Raw genomic sequence first — 27,303 nt, 5'->3', positions numbered from 1 at the left:
TTAGCTTGTGTTACAGGCATACTTTCTCACTGCTTGTCAACATACAAAGAGGATAAGTGGAACAGAATGAAACCATTCTTCAGCATCTTCTCAGCTGTGCTTTGTGTGCAGCATCTCTGTGAGCAGAGAGTTACAGGGCAAGTCTCCCACAAGGTGGCGCTGGTACAAATACTCCTGCACCTGCAAGCTGATGCTCCTCACTTCAGGTAGCCGGAGCAGCAGCTGGCCAAACTTGTCAGTGTGACCTGGATGGCTCTGCTGGGTGTGCTCCATCAGGGCCCTGTTCACCCGCTCCTGAGTCTGCTCCACCTGCCTGCGGCTCTGCACCAGCTTCACATCTGCAGCAGAAACATTTTTTGTTAAAACATGCCAGATGTAGCATCCAATGCCACTGAAAGCTTTCACATGCATGCACATATAAAAATCTGAAGCTTTTATGCTTATTTTGTAGCCACAGATTAAACACGATGCTGGACAAAATTTACAACTTGATCTAAACGACCCAAACCCATCAAATGAACTATTTTGTTCATTTTCCATAATTTAAGCATTTGTCTGTTTTGTTCCTCTACAGCTCCATGATGCTTTGAGTTCCATCAAACGTGGTATGTGGATGAAGGTCAACTCAAAAATTTCACCAACAGTCAAGGTCCATGGGATCAAAGGAACAAATATTTTTCACACCAATGTCCAATATTGGTGTGAAAAATGTATGGCACATGTATGTGCCAGAAGCCACATACATGTGGCTGTTCTTTAGGGCTTCTGGAATTGCCCAGGTAAAATCAAATTTGCCAGAAGTCAAATGTGTCACTTTGGCTGAAGGTCAAAATTGTTTAAAATGCTACAAACTTCTTTTTTGACAAAATTATAAGATTTAAAATCTCCCTTCCCAGTTCCTGTTGAAACAGATGTGCATGTGATGCCACTCCAGCGAGTCTTTGGTTTCCTCCATTTGAAAGCTCAGGGAGTGGACCTCTGATATTGATTAAAAAAGGTGGTGACCATAAATGAGATGACAGACAGAATGTGAGCATTTAAAATGGATCAACAGTGCATCCAGAAAGTATTCACAGCGCGTCACTCGTTCCACATTATTCCAAAATGCAGGAAATTTATTTTTTCCCTCAGTTCTACACACAATACCCCATAATGACAATGTAAAAAAGGTGGTGGTGTTTTAGATTTTTGCAAATTTATTGAAAATAAAAAAAAAAAACTAAAATCACATGTAAATAAACATTTACAGCCTTTGCCATGAAGGTCAAAATTGAGCTCAGGTGCATAATTTTTCCACTGATAATCCTTGATGTTTCGACAGCTTAATTGGAGTCCACCTGGGGTAAATTCAGTTGATTGGACATAAATGGGAAATGCACACATCTGTCTACATATAAGGTTGCACAGTTGACAGTGCATGTCAGAGCACAAACCAAGCTTGAAGTCGAAGGAATTGTCTGTAGACCTCCGAGACAGGATTGTCTCGAGGCGCAAATTTGGGGAAGAGTAGTGAAACATTTCTGCTGATTTGAAGGTCCCAATGAGCACAGTGGCCTCCATTATCCATAAATGGAAGAAGTTCAGATCCACCAGCACTTTTCCTAGAGCTGGCTGCTTGTCTAAACTGAGTGATCACTGGAGCAGGGCCTTAGTCAGGGAGGTGACCAAGAACCCGATGGTCACTCTGTCAGAGTTCCAGCATTCATCTGTGAAGAGAGTAGAACCTTCCAGAAGGACAGCCATCTCAGCAGCAATCCACCAATCAGGCCTGTATGGTAGAATGACCAGACGTAAGCCACTCCTTAGTAAAAGGCACATGGCAGCCCACCTGGAGTTTGGCAAAAGGCACCCGAAGGACTCTGTCCATGAGAAACAAAATTCTCTGGTCTAATGAGAGAAAGATTGAAGTCTTTGTTGTGAATGCCAGGCATCATGTTTGGAGGAAACCAAGCACAATGAAGCATGGAGGTGGCAGTATCATGCTGTAGGGAATGTTTTCAGCAGCAGAAACTGGGAGACTAGTCAAGATTGAGGGAATGATGAATGCAGCAATGTACAGAGACATCCTGGATGAAAACTTGCTCCAGAGCGCTCTTCACCTGAGACTGGGGCGACGGTTCAGCTTTCAGCAGGACAATGACCTTAAGCACACAGCCAAGATATCAGAGGAGTGGTGTCAGGATAACTCTATGAATGTCTTTTGAGTGGCCCAGCCAGAGACCAGACCTGAAACTTATTGAACATCTCTGTAGAGATGTGAAAATGGCTGTGCACCAACGCTCCCTATCCAACCTAATGGAGCTTGAGAGGTGCTGCAAAGAGGAATGAGCAAAAGTGACCAAAGATAGGTGCACCAAGCTTGTGGCATCATATTCAAGAACGCCTCGGGATCCCCCAGTCAGAGGTGGTCAGTGTTGCACGGGAAAGGGAAGTCTGGGGTCCCCTGCTGGAGCTGTCGCCCCTGTGACCCGAACCTGGAAAAGTGGTTAAAAATGAGTGATGAGTGATAAATTTGCAAAAATAAAAAAGAAAGCTGCTTTCATGTTGTCATTATGGGGTGTTGTGAGTAGATTTTGAGGGGAAAAATGAATTTACTCCATTTTGGAATGTGGAGAAAGTGAAGCGTTGTTTATATTTTCCGGATGCACTGTGCTTACTGGTTCTTTGACATGTTTTGTTTTTATGTGCCTCTTTAATTCTGCTGTATGTTTTGCTTTTAGTTTAGTGAATTCTTGTTCCTTGTTTGTACTGTAAAGCACTTGGGATGTCGTCTGACTGCTGTAAAGGGTAATATAAATAAATGTTTGATTTGTTTGATAGTAATCTTATCAATCAAACATGTAAGTTGTGATATCAATTTGGAGTAAATGCAAAGAAAAGGTGAAAATTTGCAACACCCCCCCCCCCAAATAAATAACATAAATTATGCAGTACAAGTTAGTTGGGGGTTTGGTCAGAAAATGGTTATAAAATAAACCCTCCAGCATGCAACCCTGGACATCGAAATCCCCAAATTTTCCCCCTGCCAATAAAGGTCGCCTGATCACCAGATATAATTGATACTTCATCTTCTGTTAGTATTTTCCGCTCAGCGATGTCACACTGAGATTGCTGCATTTCAGCTGCTTTTGGCCTCGCGAAAGCAAATGGTGCCGTTGCAGGAGTAATAGTTTGCCGAAATAATGTCACAGTTCAACATGCTATCAAAAATTGACATGCAGACATGCACAGTGAGCCTAATTTTAAAGGCACAGTTCACACACACATCCAGTAATAACAGAGCGTGTGCAACAGTAAAACTTCACAAAAACACAACCAGGTCCAACTGGAAAGCTTACCGGGGTTGAACAGCACCAAGTATTTGAGACAAACAAACTCATGTCTGTCCAGCTGGAGTGTCTTTAGTTTGGACACCAGGTCCTGAGTCCTGGATACCAGGCTGCTCAGCGTCACTCCCGCCTGAGAGATAATGGTCGATACCTCAATCTGCAACAGAAAGGCGGTGGCGATCTGAAAATATTTGAACTTTGTGCATTCAGTCAGCCATAAAGACACTTGAAGTGAAGACTATGAATGTGGCCTTAAAGGTCACCTGCTGTCCCGTGACCAGGTAGATGCAGCCCTCTTTGCCGTAGGCCACTTGCCTGCAGAGGTGGTCGAGAACAAGCAGCTCACTCCAACAGCTCTGCAGCAACACCATCTGGTCGTCCACCTGTGGGGAGTGTCCAGCGTTTACCAGCTAAATTCTCACATGTTGCATGAATTAAAACTAGCGTGTTGCCCGTGAGGCTCCATGGGCTCCAGATTGGGTGGTGTTTATAAATTAGGTAGCTGACATTTTTCAAGGGAGGTAATAAATTATGCAACATTTCTATTGATGCCTTTACGGTGTCAAATCTCGCGCGTAATCACGTTCTCGCTGGTGAGGCCGAGATTTCATTGTCAGTGTAAACAAGCGTTTGTGGCAACTTGTTTGCAACATTGCGTCGTTATGGAGGTGAGTTCAACCAAAATATGTATTTAGGTATTTAACTAAGATAATCATGAGTCTTTAATGTGAGTTTTATATTAAAAAAAAAAGCGTGTTGCTGTTTGGGTTGCATGTCGGGAACCGGTTCTTTTCGGGTATCCTTAAATTATTCGATCCATCGACATCAATAGGCTTTTTGCTTAATCAATTCCCTTATCGGTCCTTCAGAGTGGCCGTTCTTTTTGGGGGTGTTTGTCAGGAAAATGATCATTTCTCTACATTGATTACAGACCCTGCAGCGTGTCTGTATAATCAACCATTTCTGCAGCGCAGCTTTACTTTGAACCTTGAACCAATGAAGCAGTGCTTTGATCTTCGATCAGCTGCTTCTTTGGTTCTTTGTTTTATTTCACTTTATCTTAATTTTTCCCCGCTAAAATCCTAAAGAGCATGTGTCTGTGAGTAATATTTACCTTTTTTATGTTAAACCAACCTGTTATGGTCTTCTGAAACAGTAGATAGATGTATTTTATAACTTAAAAATGGGACAGATGCTAACGCGTTAGCATGTCTATGGCATTTTCAATGTTAAAGTTAGCATTAAGCTGAGCCATTATCAAGCGTCCCTCCTCAGCGTGTAAAGGATTCTGGGATACTCTAAAACCGTGAATAATGATTTGGAATGGCGTGTGAGTTCAGAATGTAATTATCACCGTCCATTGTTCACTGTTGTTAGCTAATATTGGTAGTTACCCCAAAAATATTAGTCCTATCAAGGTTCCATTTTGCCGGCATTCATCCTTGACCCAAATGACAAATGTCAGCTCTCCCTACTTTGCCCGCAACCGAAGTTATATGCATGCACACAGAGGCCACTTGGCTTTTAGTATATAAATGATTTACTGCCCCCTGCTGGAATGGCGTGTAAGTTCAAATCAAATCAATTTTATTTATATAGCGCCAAATCACAACAAACAGTTGCCCCAAGGCGCTTAAAGTTCAGAATGTAATTATCAATGTCCATTGTTCACTGTTGTTAGCTAATATCGATAATGTCTCCAAAAATATTAGTCCTAGCAACGTTTCGTTTTCATGGCGTTCATCCTTCACCCAAAATACATAAACATACCAAACAGCAAATGTCAGCTCTCCCCAGTTTCTCTGTGATTGAAGCCGCACGCACACGTGCATTCACACAGACACTCACACAGAGGCCACTTGGCTAAAAAATATATAGACATGTGTGACCTTTAAACCCAAATCAGCAGCCTCCACATGGGTAAACCCGCATGCAGAGCACTGGTAATTATACTACTTGTTCTTTTAAAGGTTGTGCATTTTCATTTCATTGTGAAAACAAACCTCTACAAAATGATCAATATTCAAAATATAAAACCCTAAATAATGGAAAGTATAGTTATCGGCACATTTTTAATACCAGAAGTCAGGAAATGGATACAAGAACATTTTTCAAGTCACAGAATACGCCTTAAAAAGAAACATCATTGTAAATCTGTCTAGAGCAGGCCGTCCTTAAAAGCTGCATGAGCGTGCGTGCAGAAGATGAGTGAGGGAAGCCACCAAGACACAAAAACAACTCTGAAGGAATTAATAAACTTCAGTGGCTGCGACTGGAGGAAGTATTCATCGGCAGCTTTGGTTTGTGGCGTCACCAGTCACAGCTTCATACCACAGAGTGGAGCAGATAAAGACTTTATGAAAAGAAAACTACTGAAACCGTGGCGTGAGACTGCCATAAAACTTCTGGCAAACTGTTGCTGAGATTTCACATCATCTTTTTTAACAAACTCCCTCTCTGTTCTGCCGTGTAGCTGTGACTGGCCAAGCAGCAGACAACAGCTGATCAATGCCGAATCACTCTGATCACAGTCACCTGTAACTCCTTCAGAGTGGTCACGAATATCTTGGTGGCTTCCCTCACTCAGCTCCTTCATACACGCTCATGCAGTTTTTGTGGATGGCTTGCTTTAGGCACATAAACCATACACCACCACACTGGTTGTATCGATTAATTACGTCCTCCAACGACATAATGAATTCATTGGCATTTATTTATTTGTCTGTGTGTTTATTTGCAGGATTACGTCAAAACTACTACAAGAATTTTGATGAAATTTTCACCACAGATTAGTCCATGGAAGCCTCCAATAAATTTAGGAGGTGATCTGGATGCAGATCCGGATTCTGGATCAGGTTTCACTTTATATAGGGTTATATAGGATTACGTCAAAACTACGTCAACAATTCTCACCAAATTTGCATTAGGACATGGAAGACTCCACTGAATTTTGGAGGTGATCTGGATCCGCATTGGTGGATGTCAGAAATCTCTAATTTCTCTGTTAATTGATTAATTAATGTGATGAGATTTTCAGTGCCTCGAAAATTTTCTTCTGGCTCCTCTGAACTGTCTCAAGAAAAATCTGTAAATGCAATAATTTTGCTGTATTATAGTTCTTTTTATAGTTATTTGGGCTTTTATATTTTTATTTTATTACCTGCTCCAGGAGGTGATGTTTTCACTGACATTTGCCTGTTTGTTAGCAGGATAACTCAAAAACTAATGAATAGATTTCAATGAAATTTGGTGAACTTGTAGATAATGTTCTTGGAAATAAATACTTCAGTTTTGACCAGAAATATATGCTGGAACTGTGACCTATAAGAATGTTTGGCACGTGGCAACATTTAACTCAAAAAGCTTTTGAGATGGTGTTGATGAAATTTGGTGTTGATGAAATGATTTGATGATATGATTTTTGAATTTGACATATTTTGGATCCAGGATTCAGAAGACATTTGAAACATGTGGCCTTGGGGGAGGTACACATTCTAGTCTAGTTAGTATGGTTTGGATTTATTTTCAAGGGGAGTAAAAAACAAAACAAAACAAACTATAATAATAATAAAAAAATATATAAATTTATTAAAAAAAAAAACTTTTTTCTAATAATTTTGTCTTGATATTTTAAAAACAAAAATATTGTAAAAGATCACACACGTTTTCTATTACTGCTTTAAACTGAGAAGTGCTTTTCCACGTAATTCATCATCACCTGGAGCTGTTTGAAGAGGGCGCTGTTCCGGGCCCACTCCACGAGCCAGAACAGAGTCTGGTCGGCCATTTTGCACATGATGCTGAAAGTGTTGAGGCGGTTGTGTTTGCCTCGGCTGGCCTGTTCTCTCTGCAGGCTGGACAGGACTTTGGTGCACAGCTGGCTCTCGTCCTGCTCCCCCTCCAGCAGCTGGCTGAGGAAGCTCAGAGACGTGGAGCTGGCTGACGTTTGGAAGGGAAGCTGGATCGCAGGTGTTGAGCAGAGGAATGATGTTGGTGCGTTTCTTGAAGTGTTCATAGTTGTGTGCGTCGGGTAATTACTGGGAGTCAGGTTATAGCTGAAAACCATCTCTCTGCTCTCCTGGAGGTATCCAGACAAGTTGTGGCGATACGGCGCGTGGTACGGTCCAGGTGATGATGCGACCTCCTTGCCTGAGTTCAAAGTGCAATCCAGAGGCCCGGAGAACTCTCCCGTGCTGGGAGGACAAACGTGGGATTGATGAATGGCATCGGAACGTAACGGAATGTTTACATGTTTACTCGTAAGGTGAAGACCTGCTGGACCTGTGGGCTGGTACGTTTGCGCAGTTTCCAGCTTTATCCTGTAGGGGGCAGCATTTGTCGGATGGCAAAGTTTTTGCTGTTTCATCTGTCTGTCCCTGCGGTACAGAGGCCCAAACTTATTCCTGCCCCCTCGCATGCGGTCTGCCCTCACCGCTGTGGAAAGAAAGTGATTTAGCTCAGACACGTGACAAAAGATCAACAAATCAGACATCGTATTTAATGTGGCACAGCGCAGCCGATGGCAGCGCCGGTTTTAGGACTTCCTCTCACCATCACAGGGGAGTAAAGAACACTGATGTCAACAGTAAAGTGAAAACATTGCAGAATGTGTGAGCAAAGCCGTGTGTGCATGTTTGCGCTGTGTACCGCACCCTCTCGCTTCATGCCCACCGCAAAACATTTCTGCAGGCGGCAAAATGGACAGCGTTTCCGCTGTGAAAGGTCGATGGGGCAGCGCTGAGAATCTGCACAGGTGTAATGCTTGTTGTTCTGCACTGATCGCTTAAAGAAGCCCTGCAAACACAGACACATTCTTCTTGAACATCCCTGCAAATCAGCAGGTTCAATGTAAAAACTCTAAAAACAACAAATGACGTTACCATGAAATACAGCGATGCATTTAAAATGTGAGCCGCCCCTGCAGACGTCGGTGTTTGAGGCATGAGTTTACCTTGCAGCTCTCACAGGTGAGCAGTCCATAGTGGTATCCGGACACTTTGTCCCCACAAATGGGACAGCTCTCCAGGGATTCGGATGTACCCGCCCGGTCCGTCTGCAGCGTCTCTGCTGCAGAATATCACCACAGCGAAAGTAAAGGTGTTAAATTTGTATGAAACCGATTTCAGATACTGCATGCGGTGCATCATCCAGTGCTGCCAAAATTTTTTGTGCGTTCTTGTGGTTTTATATGTTTGAATTATTTAATTACATTAAATAAAAACTAGAGCACCGTGCTTGTAGAGCATAAACCTCCACCAACACTGGTTTACAATTCCACCAACATTTACCTTGGGAAAAAATTTTTTAAGGTCAAGACCCTGTTAGAAGTGGCTTTTCATAAGCTAAAATATACAGTAATACAAAATATAGATCAAAAGGGCTTTTCAATGTGAAAATGAAATAGCCACTAAATCCATAATACGGATTAGATGCAGATTCATCTATGAGAGTGCCAGTTTGCACCTCATTTTCACAAATGAGGGTGACTGAGGCACTTTTGTTTGCGATATAGTGCAAAATGTACACCAAAAGGAATGAACAGCTCCATTAAATTCAAATGTCCACAAAATCCACAATCCAGATCCGATCTGGATCAGACTTTGTCAGGTGATAGTGAGTGCCAGTCTGCACGTCACTTTAAAATATGAGGGTGATTGTGGCACGTTTCATGAAGATATGATGTAAAATATGCATTAAATGGAGTTTTCAATATTAAATTTAAATGGCCACAAAATCTGTTATCTCGATCAGATCCGGATCAAACTTTGTCAGTTGATAAAGACGACCATTCTAAATAACGCTCTCAAATATGAAAGAAATTTGATCTTAGTTTTGAGTTATGAGGTTTTGAATGTTAAAGTCCAGTTTTCCAAGATTTTTCCTGACTTTGCCCTCTGACCTCTTGCCTATCAGGATATGAATCTTTAGTAAAACTTTCGTAATGATATATGAAAAATTGTGGGTTTCAGGCTGTTCACAGATAAACTAACAGACAAACAAACAGGTCAGTTTTCCTGACATCTGATAGAATACACTACATTGCTCTGTTTGTAACTAGGGATCATGTCCTTAGGATGAACTAATTTCTGTCTCAAGGTGTTAATCGGTTTAAAGTTAAACTGGGATTTTGTGCTGTCTGAAGATCCTCTGTAGTTTTTCCCCTACTCCTGCTAAATAAGGGAGAGACACTCCTCTTCTTCTTGTGTCCATCTCCTGTCTATCTGGTCTCTTTGAACTCTGGGACTTCTGCACGTTGTCCAGGGACCATTGTGGGTACCCACATACTGTGAGGGCTTTCCGGACACGTTGTTCTTTAGCGTGGAGTCAGATGTCAGATGTCAGGAAAACTGTAACGAACACTACATAGGTGAGACCAAGCAACCTTTACACAAAAGACTATACCAGCACCGCAGAGAGGGCACCAGTGGACCTCAGTCTGCAGTTCATCTCCACCTTAAAGACACTAACCACATGTTTGAGGACAAGGAAGTTAAAATATTAGCCAAAGAGAAGAAATGGTTTGAGAGAGGGGTCAAGGAGGCATTGTTTGTGAAATGTTTGAAACCCAGCCTTAACCGGGGAGGGGGTCTGAGACACGCTTTGTCCCCTGTTTACAATGGGGTACTCAGGTCAAAGGAGTTTCAGTCTTTTGTTCATGGTAATGAGTCATTCACGTCATCAGGAGAGTCATCAAGGGAGCCATCAAAAAAGGCATCCATCCCATCATTAGGAGGGACAGCTGCCCTGTCATTTGGAGAGTGCTAACTAGAGCACAATAGTTGCTAATTAGAGCTATTGTTTAGTCACTAGCCTATAGCAGTCTGCCTCTCAGTAGGAGGGGTCTGGTTAGGTTTAAAACTCCAGCTTTTTTTGGCTTCTGTTCATTCGTCTCTACAAGTGTCAGACAGAAATCAGACTTCCAGAGCAAGAATTTTAGCTGAGGAAGCTTCTGCGATTTGAAGCGAAACGTCCTCGCGTCAAGCAACCCAGTCCAGTCGAAGATTCAAGCTTCTCTACTATGGAAACCACTTGGACAACTGAGAGCCTACACAGAAATATATTATTTACAATTTACAATGTCTATAAATAGTACTCATGCCCTTGGGCTTTTAATGTTTTAATTTGTTTTTTATGGCATTTGTAAAAAAAAAGAAAAAAAAAAAAGAAAAGAAATTCAGGCTTCTGTATATTCAAGTTTCTAAACAAATCTCTACAACTCAATATAAATTACATAAAAATGTAAAATCCAAATCGTATTCAATTTTCTGGTCATTTGATGAGGTTTATGTCACACCTGGTGACAGAATAGCGAACAGTGCATGTACAGTGCACGACCATCCAGGTGCTGCAGACATCACCTTATCGCACAGTATGATTTACTTACAGATATGATTGACCATTACATAAGTCTCACCAGTCACTGTTGTCACTCTCCCAAATGTTCTCATCAGAATCAGTTTAGATTTTTTTGATATTTTTTTACATTTGTTTATATATGTTATTAGTGTTTCCTATTACAGTGCACTGCATCTACTGTGACCTGAACCTTCTTCACTAAGGGTGAGACATGTTGCTATTAATATTTAGGAGTACGCTTTTCTGTACTTCATTATTTTTACGCTTGCACCAGTTACTCACCTGACAAGCCAGCTGAAGTCGACACGTCCTCTGGATAGCCGACCGTGTCCTGGGCATTGGGCTGACACTCCGGTGGATGATGAACAAGTAGGTCCATTCCTGGTGGTGGTGCCAGAGTTAGTGCAGGCTGATGTTCATTGTTGGAGAAGCAGCCATCCTGTCAGACACGGCAGTGAGAGAGCCAGAGAAAGGCAGTCTGGGTGCCTGAACCCCTCAGCAGACTGATGCCTGTGTGAGGCCTTCAGGTGGACTTCGGCCTGGAACGACGGTCATAAAGCCTCTCCTGACTGGCACTCCCATCAGACCAGCGAACCAGCCGTGCTGTCCATGGGACATGGTCAAATAGACATTCCTGCACTGTAAAACCTGCTAAGTTACTTCAACTTAATTGATTTCAGGAAACTACTTCTCTCAGCTGCTCCTGTTAGGGGTCTAGATCAATCGTTTCCATCTCACCCTGTCCTCTGTAACTTCCTCTGTCACACCAACCACCTGCATGTCCTCCCTCAGCACATCCATAAACCCCCTCTTTGTCCTCTCTCTTCTCCTCCTGCCTGGTGGCGCCATCCTCAGCATCTTTCTCCCTATATACCCTGGGTCCCTCCTCTGCACATGTCCAAACCATCTCAACCTCGCCTCTCTGACTCTGTCTCCAAACCGGTCCACCGGAGCTGTTCATTCCTAATCCTGTCCATCCTCATCACTCCCAAAGAGAATCGCAACATCTTCAGCTCTGCCACCTCCAGCTCTGCTTTTGTCTTTTGTTAGTGCCACTGTCTCTAAGCTGTACAACATAGCTGGTCTCACTACTGTCTTGTAGACTTTACTTTTCACTCTTGCTGATATTCATCCATCAAAAATCACTCCTGCCACCTTTCTCCACTCTGCCTGCACTATCTTCTTCACCTTGCTACCACACTCTCCATTTCTTTGGACAGTTTACCCTAAGTATTTAAACTCTTCTGCTCCTTGTAACTGCACTATTCCACTGGGCTCCCTCTCATTTATACACACACACACACACACACACACACACACACACACACACACACACACACACACACACACACACACACACACACACACACACACACACACACACACACACACACACACAGTCTTGCTCCTACTGATTTTAATTCCCCTTCTCTCCAGAGCATATCTCCATCTCCCCAGGCTAGAATCAACCTGCTCTCTACTCTCACTATAGATCACAGTGTCGTCTGCAAATAGCCCGAAAATAGGCCCAGAATTGGGCCAGATACTGGCCTCTCTCTCCTAGCCTGTGATTTGTTGGTGGCCAAGATGCTGACGTCAGCCCATGCATCAGCCTTACGTTGATGAGGCGCGAGTGCTGCTCTCCTACTGGTTGTTTAGGATTGGGAAATCACACTACAAAATGGAGGCCAGTATCCAACCCAATTCATAGCCGGGCTGGTTGTCGGACTAATGTGCAAACAACATATTCCATGGAGACTTCTGTCTGATCTCATCTGTATATTCTCACCTGTATATTTGTATTGTCAATTGTGTTGGTAGCATGGCCCAAGCAGAGGGTCACCCCTTTGAGTCTGTCTGCTTGAGGTTTCTTCCTCAGATCATCAGAGGGAATTTTTCCTTACCGCTGTCATCTGTGTGCCTGCTCTTGTGGTTGGTTTACTTGTGTAGCAAGATGAAGTCCGGATTTAAAAGGTGTTCCTGCTAGCTTGACTCATGGGGAATTCCCCTTTGGCTGACCTGGTAGAGTTCTGGTCTTTAGTGCAGGGTTCGATCCCACCACCGTCCCGGCCACAAAGGTCCTACAGTCACAATTAGAGTTGTCGGCACGATGTGGGTAGTCACAGAACATGCTTAAATGCACCTGTGACTTCGGGACAAACTCAAACATTTTGGGGATATATGTAGCAAGATGAAGTCCAAATTGAAAAGACGTTCCTGCTAGTTTGGCTAATGGGGAATTCCCCTTTGGCTGACCTGGTAGAGTTCTGGTCTTTAGTGTGAGCAGTCCAGGGTTCAATCCCACCGCCGACCCGTCCTACAGTCACACTTGTGTGAAGCGCCTTGAGGCAACTTTGTTGTGATTTGGCGCTATATAAATGAAATAAATTGAATTAAATTGAAATCTGCCAACCTGTCCATCACCATTACAAACAAGAAAGGACTCGGAGCTGATCCTTGGTGTAATCCCACCTCCACCTCAAATGAGTCTGTTATTCCTATTGCGCATCTCACTGCTGTCACACTATCCTTGTACATGTCCTGCACTGCCCTCACATACTTCTCTGTCACTCCAGACTTCCTCATGTAATACCACGACTCTTCTCTTGGCACTGTGTCATAAGCTTTCTCTAAATCCACAAAAACACAATGTAACTGCTTCTGGCCATGTCTATACTTCTCCTTCAGTATTCTCAGAGCAAACACTGCATCTGTAGTGCTCTTTCTCAGCATGAAACCATACTGCTGCTTCACCTGTTTTCTAAGCCTAGCTTCTACTACTCTTACCCATAACTTCATACTGTGGCTGATCAAGTTTATGCCTCTGTATTTACTGCAGCTCTGCACATGATCCTTGTTCTTAAAATTAGGAATCAGCACACTTTGTCTCCACTCCTGAGGCATCCTCTCACTTTCCAAGATTTTATTAAACAATCTGTTTAGAAACTCCACTGCCATCGCTCCTAGACATTTCCATGCCTCAACCGAATGTCCTCTGGACCAACTGCCTTTCCACTCTTCATCCTCTTCATAGCTGCCCTCACTTGATTAATTATTCATTCATTAATCTTCTGCCGGTTATCCAGGTCTGGTTTGCATCAGTTGACCAAGTACGAGTGTCCTGACACCAATACTACTTGACGGAAAAATGCTCTTTTAGTTAAATTAACATGTTTCTTTGGGTAGGGTTGTGGAAAACTGCAGATTCGGTGCCTTGACTTCACGGACAATGCTGTGATCTTTTCAGAACCAATGGAGATCCTGATTGCAGTACTTGATTTCATGAATGAGGAAGTGGAGTGTCTGGGTTTGTTATTATCCTGGATCAACACTAAGATCATTTAAGACGGTTTTCAGTGATGTCCTGTACTTGGCCATCAGAGGTGTACCTATATGTGGTGAAAGTGTTGACCTGTAAAGCCATTCACAGATCTCAACAGTGACATTCATCTCTCTGAGTTGTCAAGCATTTGAGACTATGAAACATCCGTGAAGAGCTTATGGAGTCATGAGGTTACTGGCTTGAGGTGTCTGGTGATGCCTATGGCTTTGCAGAAGAACAAAGGTATCTACAGTGTGGGTACTTCCTGTCTTACTGAATGGTTGTGAGACTTGGACACTAACCAGTAACCTAAGGCAAGGAAGAGACATATTTTGTACCAGGTCTTGTCAGAGGACCCTTGGGTACCAGTGGAATGACTTTGTGTCAAATGAAGGTTACTTAGTGAGTCTCAGATGAGGAGTACCTGTTGTATTGTGAGGGAGAATCAGCTATGACATTCTGGCCATGTGGCACATTTCTATGGGCATGATCCTCAGTGGTAAATGGACTGCATTTTATAGTACTTTTCCATCTCAATCAGGTCAGTGTGCTTTACAATGATGCCTCAAGTTCACACATACACTCATACACCAATGTCAAGTTGATTATTAATTGGTATAAATTAACTCCACAAAATATTCAAGGAGTTGACGAGAAATGAAACGTTCATGTGTCCATTTCCTGACTTGTCTCATGAAATCTGGTTATAAAAGTGATGATTTATGTTATATAAATACCTTTACTGACTTTTGTTGCATTGTCTGTGCCTGTATTTGCAATCGTGTTGTATCGTCTTTCTAAAATATTTGTTATTGATTATTCGTGACAGGAAACACTTGACTTGTCAACTTAGTGAAAGCACATTTATTGAAAAGTGCCACAATTCTGAATCATATGACATTTGTATGTGATGTTGAGTTCCGCTTACTTCTGTTGGCTCCTGTTGGTATTTTTACTTCATTCATGAGTTTGCTCAAAGGCCGTTAAATCGTAATCGAGTATTTTTACACCGTGGCGCTTTCACTTCCTTCTTACAGAGAATATTGGTGTCACACAATCACTCCAGAACCATCCAGGAGCACAGCTGATAAGATAAAAGTCTGCAGGAGAAAACAGCTAATCACTGTTAAAATCACACTCTCATTTCACACATTAAATCAGGCTTCAGAGCAGAAACAAAATGAACTTGGTTAATAATTCATCGGTTACGGGGTCCTTAAGAAAAATGCTCTTTCACACACTTAAAATCATCCTTCAATGACAGTGATCCGGTGCAGCGATAAAGTGGTACCATTTTGCAGGCTGCTGCACCGTGACGTTGGCACGGTACAAAAGGTCAAAGGAGGATGGTTATGACACCTGCACATTAGCTTGTAAATAGATTATGACATTTAGCGATAAAATAGATCAAGCCGTCGGTTTAGAGCTGTTTAAAGGAAATGGAACGATGATAATATCTGATTGATGGCTGTTTAAAATGTGCTCAGTTTCTCCCTCACAATACAATGGGTACTCCTCAGTTAAGGAATTTATCGTGAGAATGGATGATTGTTTTTCTTTCAGTGAATTCAGAGAATCAAATCTAAATCAAATCTAAGCAGTGGCCACCATGCCGCCTGCTAGAAGAGGAAACAATCTTTAATGACAGTGGAAAACCACTTTAGGACAACCAGCCCATTTCAACCTTTCTAAAGTAATCACCTGCCACAGCCAGCTGACATGTGGGTGACGTCCTCGTGCGCTTCTCCAACGGTTGGGTTCCTCAACACTCAGGCACGTGTGTGTTGGATCAGGCATGGAGCAGCGTCCCACATGGGCATAATGTCACAGCTGATGTTCTCTGAAAATTCAAGTGATAACCCTCACCTTTGACTACTCAAGTAATGGCTCGTTTTAAACAGTCTAGTGGTACCCAAGGATCATTTGAGCTATCAGTACCAAAGGCATCTAGTCGTCGCCTTAGGTCAGTTGTTGGCATCCACGTCTCATTATCATACAGCGAGACAGGAAGAACCACGGCAAAAAGACTTGGACCTTCATTCCTCTTTGAAGATGTTTCACATTCTGAAACATCTCTCTCCAGCAACCTCCATAAACCTTTACCATGTGTCACTTGATCTCAGAGACAGAGGACCCAGAGACATGAATGTCCCTGCTGAAATAAGAGATTGTTCCTACAAGTTGAAAAAATTATATGATGGTCCAGTCATGGAAGTCACTGAAACCCTTGACCTTTGTCTTGATGCAGGACAGTCGCAAACCAAGGCACAGCACTTCCTCAGTGAGCTTCTCAAGTGCTGTAATCAAGGAAGAGGCCAGTACATTTTGGATCAAGGGACATATCAATTTTTCCACTTTTGTTGACATTCCAATGATGTGTCGACTAATTTCTCTAAAATTAATGCACCACCATTAAAAACAAACAATGCCCAGCTTATCCATCATATCTGTACTTTGATAGATAATAATCAGGTGGACATAAGTGTCATTTTGAGGGAGTGCTGGTCCACTAATGTGGACTCAGGATTGGAATTTGGTTTGGGCCTTAAAGGGAAATGTGAAGCCTTGGTGAAGATATGGACACCACCTAGTGCGCTTGTAGTTTGTCAGCTCATTGGACTGTTTGTTATCAAGATATCTTAGAAAGGCAAAGGAATTTGGAAGAGAGGTAGATCTTGGGTAAAAGAAGAGTTGATTGTGAATATTTTTAAAATGTTTCTTATTATTAATTTTTTTTTCTATACCGAGGGCTAGAACTTACTCTAGTGGGCACTGGATGGGGCACACCCTGGACAGGCTGCCAGTGTGTCACAGGTCTGTCTCCATTAATTTACGTATTATTTTTTATGTCTTGTGGTGAAACAGCGCCCCTACCTGCACGCCCAGAGATGGACATTGGCAGAACTACACCCTCTAGTTGGATCATGAAACAAAACATTTGCTTAAAAAGTAATAATCATGAAACATGGAAAAATAAGTGTGCCCCGTGTGTGGAAGGCCCTTAATAATAAGAGGATTAAGATGATATCATTCATCAACACCACAGTCTTATTTCAACTTTAAATATTTTATTATTAAACAATATAAGCTTCACAAAGGTGGTATTAGTTGCTATAGATTACACTGTTTTCATGTGTTCACATCAGTACAGCTCGTTTTAGAACAGTTTAAATTCATACCAGCAGCCTCATAGAGACACCACATGCGCTTCTGCAGATGTGGCTGTTTGCAATTTAAAAATAGAAAAAAAAAAAAAAAAAAAATATATATATATATATATATATATATATATATATATATATTGAAATACATGTATGCTGTCAAAATGTTAAGTGCATTTTCTAAAAGTCAAGGTGACTTTTTTTTTTTCAATTTTCAAGACTTTCTTGTATAAAAATCTTTTCACAAAAATCTGCCAGATCTGACAACTGATGTACAACCCCTGGCAAAAATTATGGAATCATCGGCCTCGGAGGATGTTCATTCAGTTGTTTAATTTTGTAGAAAAAAAGCAGATCACGGACATGACACAAAACTAAAGTCATTTGAAATGGCAACTTTCTGCCTTGAAGAAACACTAAGAAATCAGGAAAAAAAAAATTGTGGCAGTCAGTAACGGTTACTTTTGTAGACCAAGCAGCGGGGAAAAAAATATGGACTCACTCATTTCTGCGGAAAAAATTATGGAATCACCCTGTAAATTTTCATCCCCAAAACTAACACCTGCATCAAATCAGATCTGCTCGTTAGTCTGCATCTAAAAAGGAGTGATCACACCTTGGAGAGCTGTTGCACCAAGTGGACTGACATGAATCATGGCTTCATGAGAGAGGTCAATTGAAACAAAGGAGAGGATTATCAAACTCTTAAAAGAGGGTAAATCATCACGCAGTGTTGCAAAAGATGTTGGTTGTTCACAGTCAGCTGTGTCTAAACTCTGGACCAAATACAAACAACATGGGAAGGTTGTTAAAGGCAAACATACTGGTAGACCAAGGAAGACATCAAAGCGTCAAGACAGAAAACTTAAAGCACTATGTCTCAAAAATCGAAAATGCACAACAAAACAAATGAGGAACGAATGGGAGGAAACTGGAGTCAATGTCTGTGACCGAACTGTAAGAAACCGCCTAAAGGAAATGGGATTTACATACAGAAAAGCTAAACGAAAGCCATCATTAACACCTAAACAGAAAAAAAAACCAAGGTTACAATGGGCTAAGGAAAAGCAATCGTGGACTGTGGATGACTGGATGAAAGTCATATTCAGTGATGAATCTCGAATCTGCATTGGGCAAGGTGATGATGCTGGAACTTTTGTTTGGTGCCGTTCCAATGAGATTTATAAAGATGACTGCCTGAAGAGAACATGTAAATTTCCACAGTCATGGATGATATGGGGCTGCATGTCAGGTAAAGGCACTGGGGAGATGGCTTTCATTAGATGGCTGTCATTACATCATCAATAAATGTACAAGTTTACGTTAATATTTTGGACACTTTTCTTATCCCATCAATTGAAAGGATGTTTGGGGATGATGAAATCATTTTTCAAGATGATAATGCATCTTGCCATAGAGCAAAAACTGTGAAAACATTCCTTGCAAAAAGACACATAGGGTCAATGTCATGGCCTGCAAATAGTCCGGATCTTAATCCAATTGAAAATCTTTGGTGGAAGTTGAAGAAAATGGTCCATGACAAGGCTCCAACCTGCAAAGCTGATCTGGCAACAGCAATCAGAGAAAGTTGGAGCCAGATTGATGAAGAGTACTGTTTGTCACTCATTAAGTCCATGCCTCAGAGACTGCAAGCTGTTATAAAAGCCAGAGGTGGTGCAACAAAATACTAGTGATATGTTGGAGCGTTCTTTTGTTGTTCATGATTCCATAATTTTTTCCTCAGAATTGAGTGATTCCATATTTTTTTTCCCTCTGCTTGGTCTAAAAAAGTAACCGTTACTGACTGCCACAATTTTTTTTCTGATTTCTTATAGTGTTTATTAAAGCCAGAAAGTTGCCATCTGAAATGACTTTAGTTTTGTGTCATGTCTGTGATCTGCTTTTTTTTTCTACAAAATTAAACAACTGAATGAACATCCTCCGAGGCCGGTGATTCCATAATTTTTGCCAGGGGTTGTATAGAGAACACGTTAAATGACTCAGCACACCTTTTAATTACATTTTACAGAAAGAGGAACATTTCAGACTAGAAAACACTGAACTAACTTTAAATGGCTGCATTGTTCATGAATATCAGGACCTAAATTAAAAAACATCCTTTAAATTATAAAATCGACACCAGGAGGCAAAAACGTAGTTCCCTACACTTTTTATTATAAGCAACTTTAATTTTACAACTTTTTGACTGTAGAAAGAAAAACCGTGGAAAGATTTTCTGTACAATGATAAGGAACTACTTTTAAACAAGTAAAGAAATTAATGATAGAAAATATCTATGTTCTAATAATACAAGACCAATAAAATATCAGTCACCGTCTGAGCTTCCAAGAATGCTAAACAGAGCAAGAATTTATGATGAAATTTTTTTTTAGTACATATTGATTTTAGAAACATGTGACTCGCGCAAAGATCTACTCATAACAAACATATTTACAAAATGAAGATGGAAGGTGGGAATGTACAAAAAACTTAGTGCGGTCTGCGAAAATGAAAATGACCAAAAGACACAAATAAAGGCGGGGCAAATGTTAGGTCACGACAAGCTTGGCCGCTAAGATAACTAGTTGGAGATGGCCTACGTTCTGTTTACAATAAAAATGCAAAGGTGCTAAGAATTCTACTATCACATCTTCTGAAGAATTTATAAGAGGACGACCGATACGCCATAACCTCGGGATATGTTGGGCGTAAAGAGTCAGTCTGTCACAGCCGGATCACCGGGTGTGTTGTCTCCGAGTTATTAATTAAAGAGCGCCGCACTACACAGTAGTGTTCTCTCCTTCACTGTCTTCTAATGAGTCATGTTTAGACTTCAACTATGTGGCCTGTGGACCGGAAGCTGCTCTAGATGCCGAACCATCCTGCTGCGTGCCGTAAGACGCCTCCCTGAGGAGTGATGGGGTAACAGCAGTCAGAGTCCAGCAGCCACACCAGCACACAGACCGTGGTCCCATACACAACGCAACCTGGTCACCCTGTGTGCTGGAAGCTGCTGAAAGACACCAGTGCAGGCTTAGGATAAGGATTAAAACAAAATAAAATAAAAAAAGGAATGTTTCCATTTTAGAGACAGAAAATAGCAGCTGATAAGCAGAGCTTAGCACATCGGAAGTGATGTTTAATAAGGTATCTACAGTTTTTCAAAAATATACAGAGTATAAAACGAAAAAAAAAAAAACTTAAATGCCAACTTAAAAAAAAAAATTAAAAAAGGCAGTGACGGGCTGATTTTACAGGTAAAACGTTCTGTTCTGAACATTTTTATAGAATCAACATAAGCAAGCGCCAGGACGACAGTTACCATGGCTATTGTTGGAATCCGCACTTTAATAGTTGAGACGCGCCACTGAGCATCAGAACAAAATTTCAGTTTGCTATTTCAGAGCTCGTTCAGGAACGTATGCGATGATGTCATAATGACATAAATATCCAAAGTTGTTCACTGAGCCCAACTCAGAGCGCCCCCCCCCCCCCCCCCCGAGGCTCCAAGTGTTTCAGAGGCACTCCATATTCTTATCCATAATGTATCAAAATTAATCACCATAATTTGATCATCAGTGAGTAACTCTTAATATATATTTGTGCTAGAAGCAGTTTATTGTCTTTACTGGCTGTTGTTGGCCTGAATAAATATCTGTGAAGGTGAAACGTCCTCTTTCTGCCTGCTGAGCGGCTTGAGTTGCTGAAAGCAGGTTAAACCATCGATTCTGAGCACTGGCCAAAGAAAGACGTAAACGTTCAAACGTATAAAAGGGGAGAGGGTGGCGCATTATGTGAGAGGCCATGACTGAAAGAGGGAGAAAACACCAGGAAAAACAATTCAGAGATAAAAAGCAATAAATAAAAAAATAAATGAATTCCCTTTAACATTTTACCCCCACCCTATCTATTTTTGAAATGTTTGTTAGTTTCAACAGCGGATCCCAAAGTCTTTGAACTAAAGACTTGGTTTTCTTCATATAATTTTTTAATAATAAAAAAAACAAGTCCATCTGTGACAGAAATACTTCATTAATTTGCCTGCAGTTTTTTTTTTTTTATCAGACAACACATTTATTTCCCTTTACTTTTTTCTCTGCAAAAATCACTAGCAGACGGTCTTCGTGATAAACACAGTCAATCCAAATCCAATGAAAAATCTTGGAAAGAGGCTGACACATATAAGCACAGACAGGCCTCAAAGCCGGCCCACATACTCTTTTCTCCCAGGTCCTGTTCCAAGCAGGAGCCTCGAGATCTTTATGCAAACACCTGCATCTTGCCACTGGACTCCGGGACTTGGGGAATTTGGGTTTGGTTGGGGCCAGCGACTGCTGGGCTGGGTGTGGAATCTGACCAATCAGAGCCGCAGTGAGGAGAGGGGCTACACCACGGCTCAGAGGACTCTGGGGAGGGGGTCAGGTAGGGATGTTCGGTGGCCAAATTGAGGTAATGTTTGGGAGTGGCATCGTGTGCAGACGAGTAGCTGTGCTGGGAGGGAGGGGTGGGGTAATCCTCTGTTCCTGCATTGCTGCTACTGGCCTGAGGGGGAGCGGCCTGAGTGGGCTGGGCTGCTGGCGTGGCAGCCTGTGGAGTCTGAGCAGCAGGCTGCGGCTGGGAAGGCTGCTGGGGAACCTGCTGCTGGAAGCAGGCCGGTGGGGGCTGTGCGCTCTGGGGTGTTGGTGGGGTGGACGTGCTGTGGCGCACCAAGCTCTGCTGACTGGTGATGGTGTGGTTGATCAGCTGCTGCGACTGCTGCTGTTGCTCTGCAATGGTGGGCAGCTTGACGGGGCTGATAGACGGTGTGGAGGTAACAGGTGTGGGCTGTAACATGGCGTTACGGTACATTTGCTGCTGGTGCATCATCATGGTCTGCTGCTGCTGCTGCATGGCTGGACTCTGGGAGTGCATGCCCGGCTGGCTACTCTGCACCAGGTTCACCACCTGCTGACCGCACTGGGAGGAGGAAGGCATCCGGGTGTGCCAGTCAAAGGGCACACTGACTGGACTGACCATGCCCATGTTGAGCCCCATTTGGCCTGAACTCAGCACATAGCCGTGATTGACATCCGACGCCATGGAGACACGCCCCTGCAGGGACATCCCTCCAGCTCCCAGGTCATTGAGCTGAGCTAGAGACACAGCAAAAGGGCCGCCTCCCTCCAACATGCTGCTGTGCACCATCGGGGTGGTTGGAACAGACATGGTGGTGTGGAAGAGCCCTGGTGACTGCATGGTTACAGGTGAAGTGGGGTTGGTGATGTAGCCAGCGTTGCTAGCTCCCCCGTGTGGTGAGTCCAGGGAATCGACGGGGGATAAGGTGACCGAGCTCTCCAGTAATGCACTCTGCATGTCCAGGGTCAGCTTTTTATTGCGGGCTTTGACTGAATCCTTCAGACTGGCAGCATGCTGTCCTCCCAGGCTGGAACCCTTGGCCCCAGGCCGACGGTTTTTCTTACCCTGTGGCGTGGTCTTCAGACTGGGCAGGAAGGCACTGGGTGGGCACATGAGAGGGGACAGCGTATGCCCCCCACCAAGGTGGTGTCCGCCTCCTCCGTGGCCCTGGGGACTCCGTACCGTGTTGTACTCGTCAAGGAGCTGCACAATATCATGGTGCATGCGGTCTTGAGCAATGTCTCTCGGCAACCTGTCCATGTGGTCTGTGATCTCTCTGTTAGCAAAATGTGCAAGCAGCACCTTCACAGCTTCACAGCTGCCCTCCCGGGCTGCTAAGAAGAGAGGTGTCTCCTCCTGAACGGAAAAAAAAAATCAGGACGAAAATGCAGAGCAGCAGAGTTAGATCAAATAAATCACACTTATGCAAAGACTGTTTCTCTAAAATCAAAGCACTGGGTTTCATACCTTAAGATCCTGCATGTCTTTGTTGGCACCGTTCTTCAGCAGGGCAACGGTCGCGTCCACATTGTTAACGGCAGCCGCCCAGTGCAGTGCAGATTTGCCTGAAAGAGACGAGCAGCAGTGAATCAACATGTTTACATCCTCAGTCATGAACAAAAATACAAAACATTTCATCAGTGCATGCATACCGAGTTCATCGACCGCGTTGACATCGGCGTGGCAGGTTATGAGCTCCTCCACCATGCCCTCCACTGCCAGCCGCGCAGCAAGGATCAGCGCAGTGGAGCCGTCGTACATGCGTGAGTCCAGATCTGTAGCTCGGTTTCGGATCAGAATCTAACCGAAAAGACAACGTTCAGTTTGTGTTTCAACAAGAAGATGCATGCAGCGAATGCACCGTGTACGTGCACGTGTGTTTACCTGGAAGACGCCCTGTGCATCTGCAGCCACAGCAGCATGGAGCGGCGTACGGCCTGTGTTGTCCTGAGCGTTGGCGTCCGCCCCAGCGTCTAGCAGCCTCTTGGCTGCATCGGCACGAGCGTAGCGAGCAGCCAGGTGGAGCGCAGTCTCACCGGTGCGGTCTGTCTGTGCAGCCAGAGACGCACCCTGGTAGATGAGGTCAGAGATGATATTGGCTGAGCACTCCTCTGACTCGTCATCCTCCGCCACCTCTGTTTCTAAGCTGCCACCACAGAAAGACGCCAGCATCAGGGGTGTAAAGCCATCTGGGAAGAGATGAACACGCGCATTAAGTTGCAGAATGGCGCATATCGTGCTTGTTCTTGAAAATTTGTTTTAATAGCTCACTGCCAACCTGGGCCTCGGACATTGACGTCCATGCAGTCGCTCTCAAACTCTCCCTGGGGAGGAGTGAGGGCCATTGTGGGAGGTACACGGATATCTGCAGCTGCGAGGTGGTGCTGTGTCCACTGCCTGCTGTCCACTGCATCTTCGCTGTCCGACAGGATGCTCGGCTCCTCAAGCTGGACTCACAAGAGGACAAAACTCAGCTTCACTACTTTTGTGACTCGGTCAGTCACAAAACGTTTGTATGTGTGACAGTGACGGTTTTATGTAAATTCATTAAAGCGGTTCAGTAACTGACCTTTAGCCGTTTTGCCTCAGGGCAGTCCGAGTCCATCCACTGATCGCTGTGGTCTGCGAGCAGAGATTCCTCCACTGTTTTTGGCATGTGTCTGTTGAGGAAAGAATAAGAATGATCAGTGTAAGCGCACAGATCAATTACATGAAAACATTTCTCAGGGATTATTCTTAAAATACGTACTTCAACCCCAGAGCATCCTGACCCACGGGTTCTCTGCGGTTTTTGTTGCTGCTGTGTTCTTTCTTGAGGAAGAAGCCCTCCGGCATCCACAGGGTGCTATGTTCTCTCTTTCGATGTGCAATCAGCATGCCAATCATAAGGATGATCAACAGTAACAGAGACATTGTCCCCATCAGCATATACTTGACCCAGTCGCGCATGGGGTCATGTGTATGTGGTGGGAAAGGCTCACCTGTGGTGATAAAGCACACATTATAATTACATATTTGTTCTATTAGTACAAGTTATTAGTGGCCTTTGCGTGTCTTGACTTACTGCGGGCTTCTTTGACTGGATAAGGGAAGTGTAACCTGTCTACAGCTGATAAAGCTCCCAGGTAGCTCGCGGCACTTTCAGCTGTAGGGAAACAGTCCTCAGAGCTCTGATAACACCCACGGTTGTCTATCTCCAGGTAAACTATGGAGCTAGAGGGAGAGCAGAGGGAATCAGAGTTTAGTGTTACACGCAAACCATAAGCAGCACTTCAACTGTTACAGCTCACGTGTGGTTTACTGACCCGATAACCTCCACTTGGGGCTGGAGCTCGCGTTTGAGGCGTGCCACTTGGCGAGTGTAGGGCTCGATCATGGCTTCTCCTTTCTGGTTCAGCCTGAAGCGCACTGAGGTGTGCAGGATGGCACTTAACTTCTGCAAGAAGGCTGTGCGGGTGTGGAGAAGCTCCTCTGGAGGCAGCAGGACCACCAAGACCAACATACCCTTCGCAAGGTCTTCTGGAACGGTTGTGGCACAGTCCAGGCCGTCCCAGGCACACTCCTCTGTGTTGCAGCCCTGGTCGCACTGACCGTCAGCGTAGTGGTCAATACAGTAGGTCTCATAAATGGGGCTGGAGAAGACAAGGAGAACGAACAGTTTACTCAAAGCGGACACAAACTGAGGGGAACCTTCATCACTGTGTGCACTGGAACTCACTTGCAGACTTTCTCCTTGGTCTTGCAGTCAAAGTTGTCGTAGAGGCAGTCGTAGTTGTTGCAGGACACATCGCACTGACTGTTGTTGAAAACGCTCCAGCACTGAGGATCTGTGCAACGGTTCCAGGGATTCACTGTCAGAGAGCAGTCACCGCCATCCCAGTGGCAGGGGAATGTGTTGCACTCCTTGTCACACACGCCGTCATTTGCTTTGCCGTGACAGTCTGGTAGTGGGCAGGAAAGTGGAACAGGCTCTAAAAGTCTGCTGCTGTGCTCACAGCGCTTGCCAGTCCAGCCACTGGGACACTGGCAGTGGAAGAAAGGGAAACTGGTCTCTTCAGTGCACAACCCTCCATTACGGCAAGGTTGGGAGGAGCAACCTTCTTTGCTGCGGTGCTGACACTGCGGCCCGCCATAACCTTTCAAACAGGTGCACCGTGCCCCACGTGTGGTAAGTGCACAGCTCCCGCCATTATAGCAGGACAGCTCCCGACAGGACAAACTCCTTTCACAGTTGGACCCAGTGTAGCCCTTAAAACAGATGAAATAAATTCAGGTCTAAATTCAGCACAAGGCACCACGATTCCAAACAACTGGCTGGCTGATTACTAATTTGTGCTCTTTTCTGTTTCATTTGGGATATCTGGATTCAACATTTGGTAGTTTAAGCAGCTTTAAACTACATAATAGTTGTTTGCATGTGTTTATATGTTGGTAGTTGTAAAGTTTTTTTGTGATGATGTATCTAAATTAAATAACTGGTCAACGTCTGTATTGAAGAACCCAATAAGTGTGTTTTTACACATGTGACTGACAAATATGATGTATTAAAAACAACCAAAGTCCAATTACTTCCCCTTGTAGATGTCAAACTAGAATAATTTTCCTTCATGCCCATCTTCATATGGTGCGCTTCCACTGTGTGAAGTTTTATTGAAACCCAGCAACTGGTTTAGGAGGAACTGCACTTAAAGACTCGTGGACAGACGGAAGGAAGGACAGTGTTGATTCCCATTACCCTCCCTTATTAAACTGTAATAAACAGCTGTAGTTTAATTAGTTAAATTAGCTTAGACTGGATTCAAAATTCTAATTATGTAGGTTGTGAACAGATGCCAAAAAGCATTAATTCCAAAACCAGTTTTCTTTGGATTTTGACCCAAAGAAATGTGATGACATGTCATTGGGTACTGTGATCAAACTTTTAAAACAATTTTCTGACAAATTATTAAATTCAGTAAATGTATAAATAATGCTGACTAAAAAAATGGACAGATGTTTTGATAGCACCAGCCCGAAAACATACAACACTGATATGTGAAATAAGAAACAAAATATAAAAAAGAAAATCGCAAAACACTATTTAAACCCAAATATGGCTGGAAGCTATGGGTCACTGTACTATGTGTACTGTGAAATGAATCTGACAAAGGACCACCATGTCATGGTCACACGGCAAACGACCTAATTAAATTGGATGTAACATAATTAAATTAAATACTTAAATGCAGACTTACAAGTTGACAAGTGCAGGTGTATCCAAGTGCAACGCCGCTGGACACAGAACAGGCTCCTCCGTTCTGACAGGGCTGAGACTCACAAACACTGAACCGGCCCTGGCACTGACGACCTAACAGCAACAAATAATACAATATAATATAATTTATTAATAGTATTGTAAATCAACACAGAAAGAGAAAGAGCATCACAAAAAACATCCTTTAGTGGCCTAACCTGTGAAGCCAGGCTTGCAGACACACTGGTAGTCATTTGGTAACTGGATGCAGTCAAGTGTGTTGGTGTGACTGCAGGGGCTAGAAAGACACTCGTTGATGTCCCCCTCACATCTTTCTCCTGTAAAGCCTGGGGGACAATTACAGCGGTATCCTCCCACTCTGTCCACACAGGTACCATTGTTCAGACACTTTGGAGGAGCGCTGCGCAGCCTCAGTGGTGGAGCACAGTCATCTTCGTTGATTTCACAGAGAACACCTTAAAAAAAATCACAAAAACATGTATTACC

General features: G+C 43.4%; 2 protein-coding genes across 2 annotated transcripts in view; both read right to left on the bottom strand.

Moving 5' to 3' along the window:
- Positions 1-6: 6 nt before the first annotated feature.
- Positions 7-11,256, bottom strand: nr5a5 (nuclear receptor subfamily 5, group A, member 5). The gene is made up of 7 exons (XM_034191087.1): positions 10,968-11,256; positions 8,281-8,396; positions 7,982-8,123; positions 7,048-7,763; positions 3,593-3,712; positions 3,339-3,486; positions 7-338 (listed from the first exon to the last, which is right to left on the bottom strand). The coding sequence occupies exons 1-7, from the start codon at positions 11,062-11,064 to the stop codon at positions 91-93; spliced, it is 1,587 nt and encodes a 528-aa protein (XP_034046978.1). The 5' UTR covers positions 11,065-11,256; the 3' UTR covers positions 7-90.
- An 8,175-nt stretch (positions 11,257-19,431) lies between these two features.
- The window catches only part of notch3 (notch receptor 3), a 95,291-nt gene continuing 87,419 nt past the window's right edge, over positions 19,432-27,303 (bottom strand). The window contains exons 22-33 of the mRNA XM_034191240.1: positions 27,015-27,272; positions 26,798-26,910; positions 25,282-25,811; positions 24,869-25,195; positions 24,628-24,776; positions 24,313-24,544; positions 24,133-24,223; positions 23,842-24,010; positions 23,448-23,752; positions 23,216-23,363; positions 23,031-23,128; positions 19,432-22,919 (exon numbers count right to left, since the gene is read on the bottom strand). Coding sequence (XP_034047131.1) covers positions 21,429-22,919; positions 23,031-23,128; positions 23,216-23,363; positions 23,448-23,752; positions 23,842-24,010; positions 24,133-24,223; positions 24,313-24,544; positions 24,628-24,776; positions 24,869-25,195; positions 25,282-25,811; positions 26,798-26,910; positions 27,015-27,272 — 3,911 coding nt within the window. The 3' untranslated portion in view covers positions 19,432-21,428. The remainder of the gene's footprint in view (positions 22,920-23,030; positions 23,129-23,215; positions 23,364-23,447; positions 23,753-23,841; positions 24,011-24,132; positions 24,224-24,312; positions 24,545-24,627; positions 24,777-24,868; positions 25,196-25,281; positions 25,812-26,797; positions 26,911-27,014; positions 27,273-27,303) is intronic.

This window comes from Thalassophryne amazonica, chromosome 16, assembly GCF_902500255.1.
Source record: "Thalassophryne amazonica chromosome 16, fThaAma1.1, whole genome shotgun sequence".
In the NCBI taxonomy this organism is placed as follows: Eukaryota; Metazoa; Chordata; class Actinopteri; order Batrachoidiformes; family Batrachoididae; genus Thalassophryne; species Thalassophryne amazonica.
The sequence above is the reverse complement of the archived record's forward strand: the minus strand, read 5'-3'. Positions and strand labels throughout refer to the sequence as shown.

Coding starts and splice junctions, on each gene's coding strand:
- nr5a5 (XM_034191087.1), bottom strand. CDS start 11,064: ATGGACCTACTTGTTCATCATCCACCGGAGTGTCAGCCCAATGCCCAG. Junction 8,124..8,280: donor TCACCTGTGAGAGCTGCAAG/GTAAACTCATGC, acceptor CTGTGTTTGCAG/GGCTTCTTTAAGCGATCAGT. Junction 339..3,338: donor CTTGGTGCTGTTCAACCCCG/GTAAGCTTTCCA, acceptor TTTCTGCTGCAG/ATGTGAAGCTGGTGCAGAGC.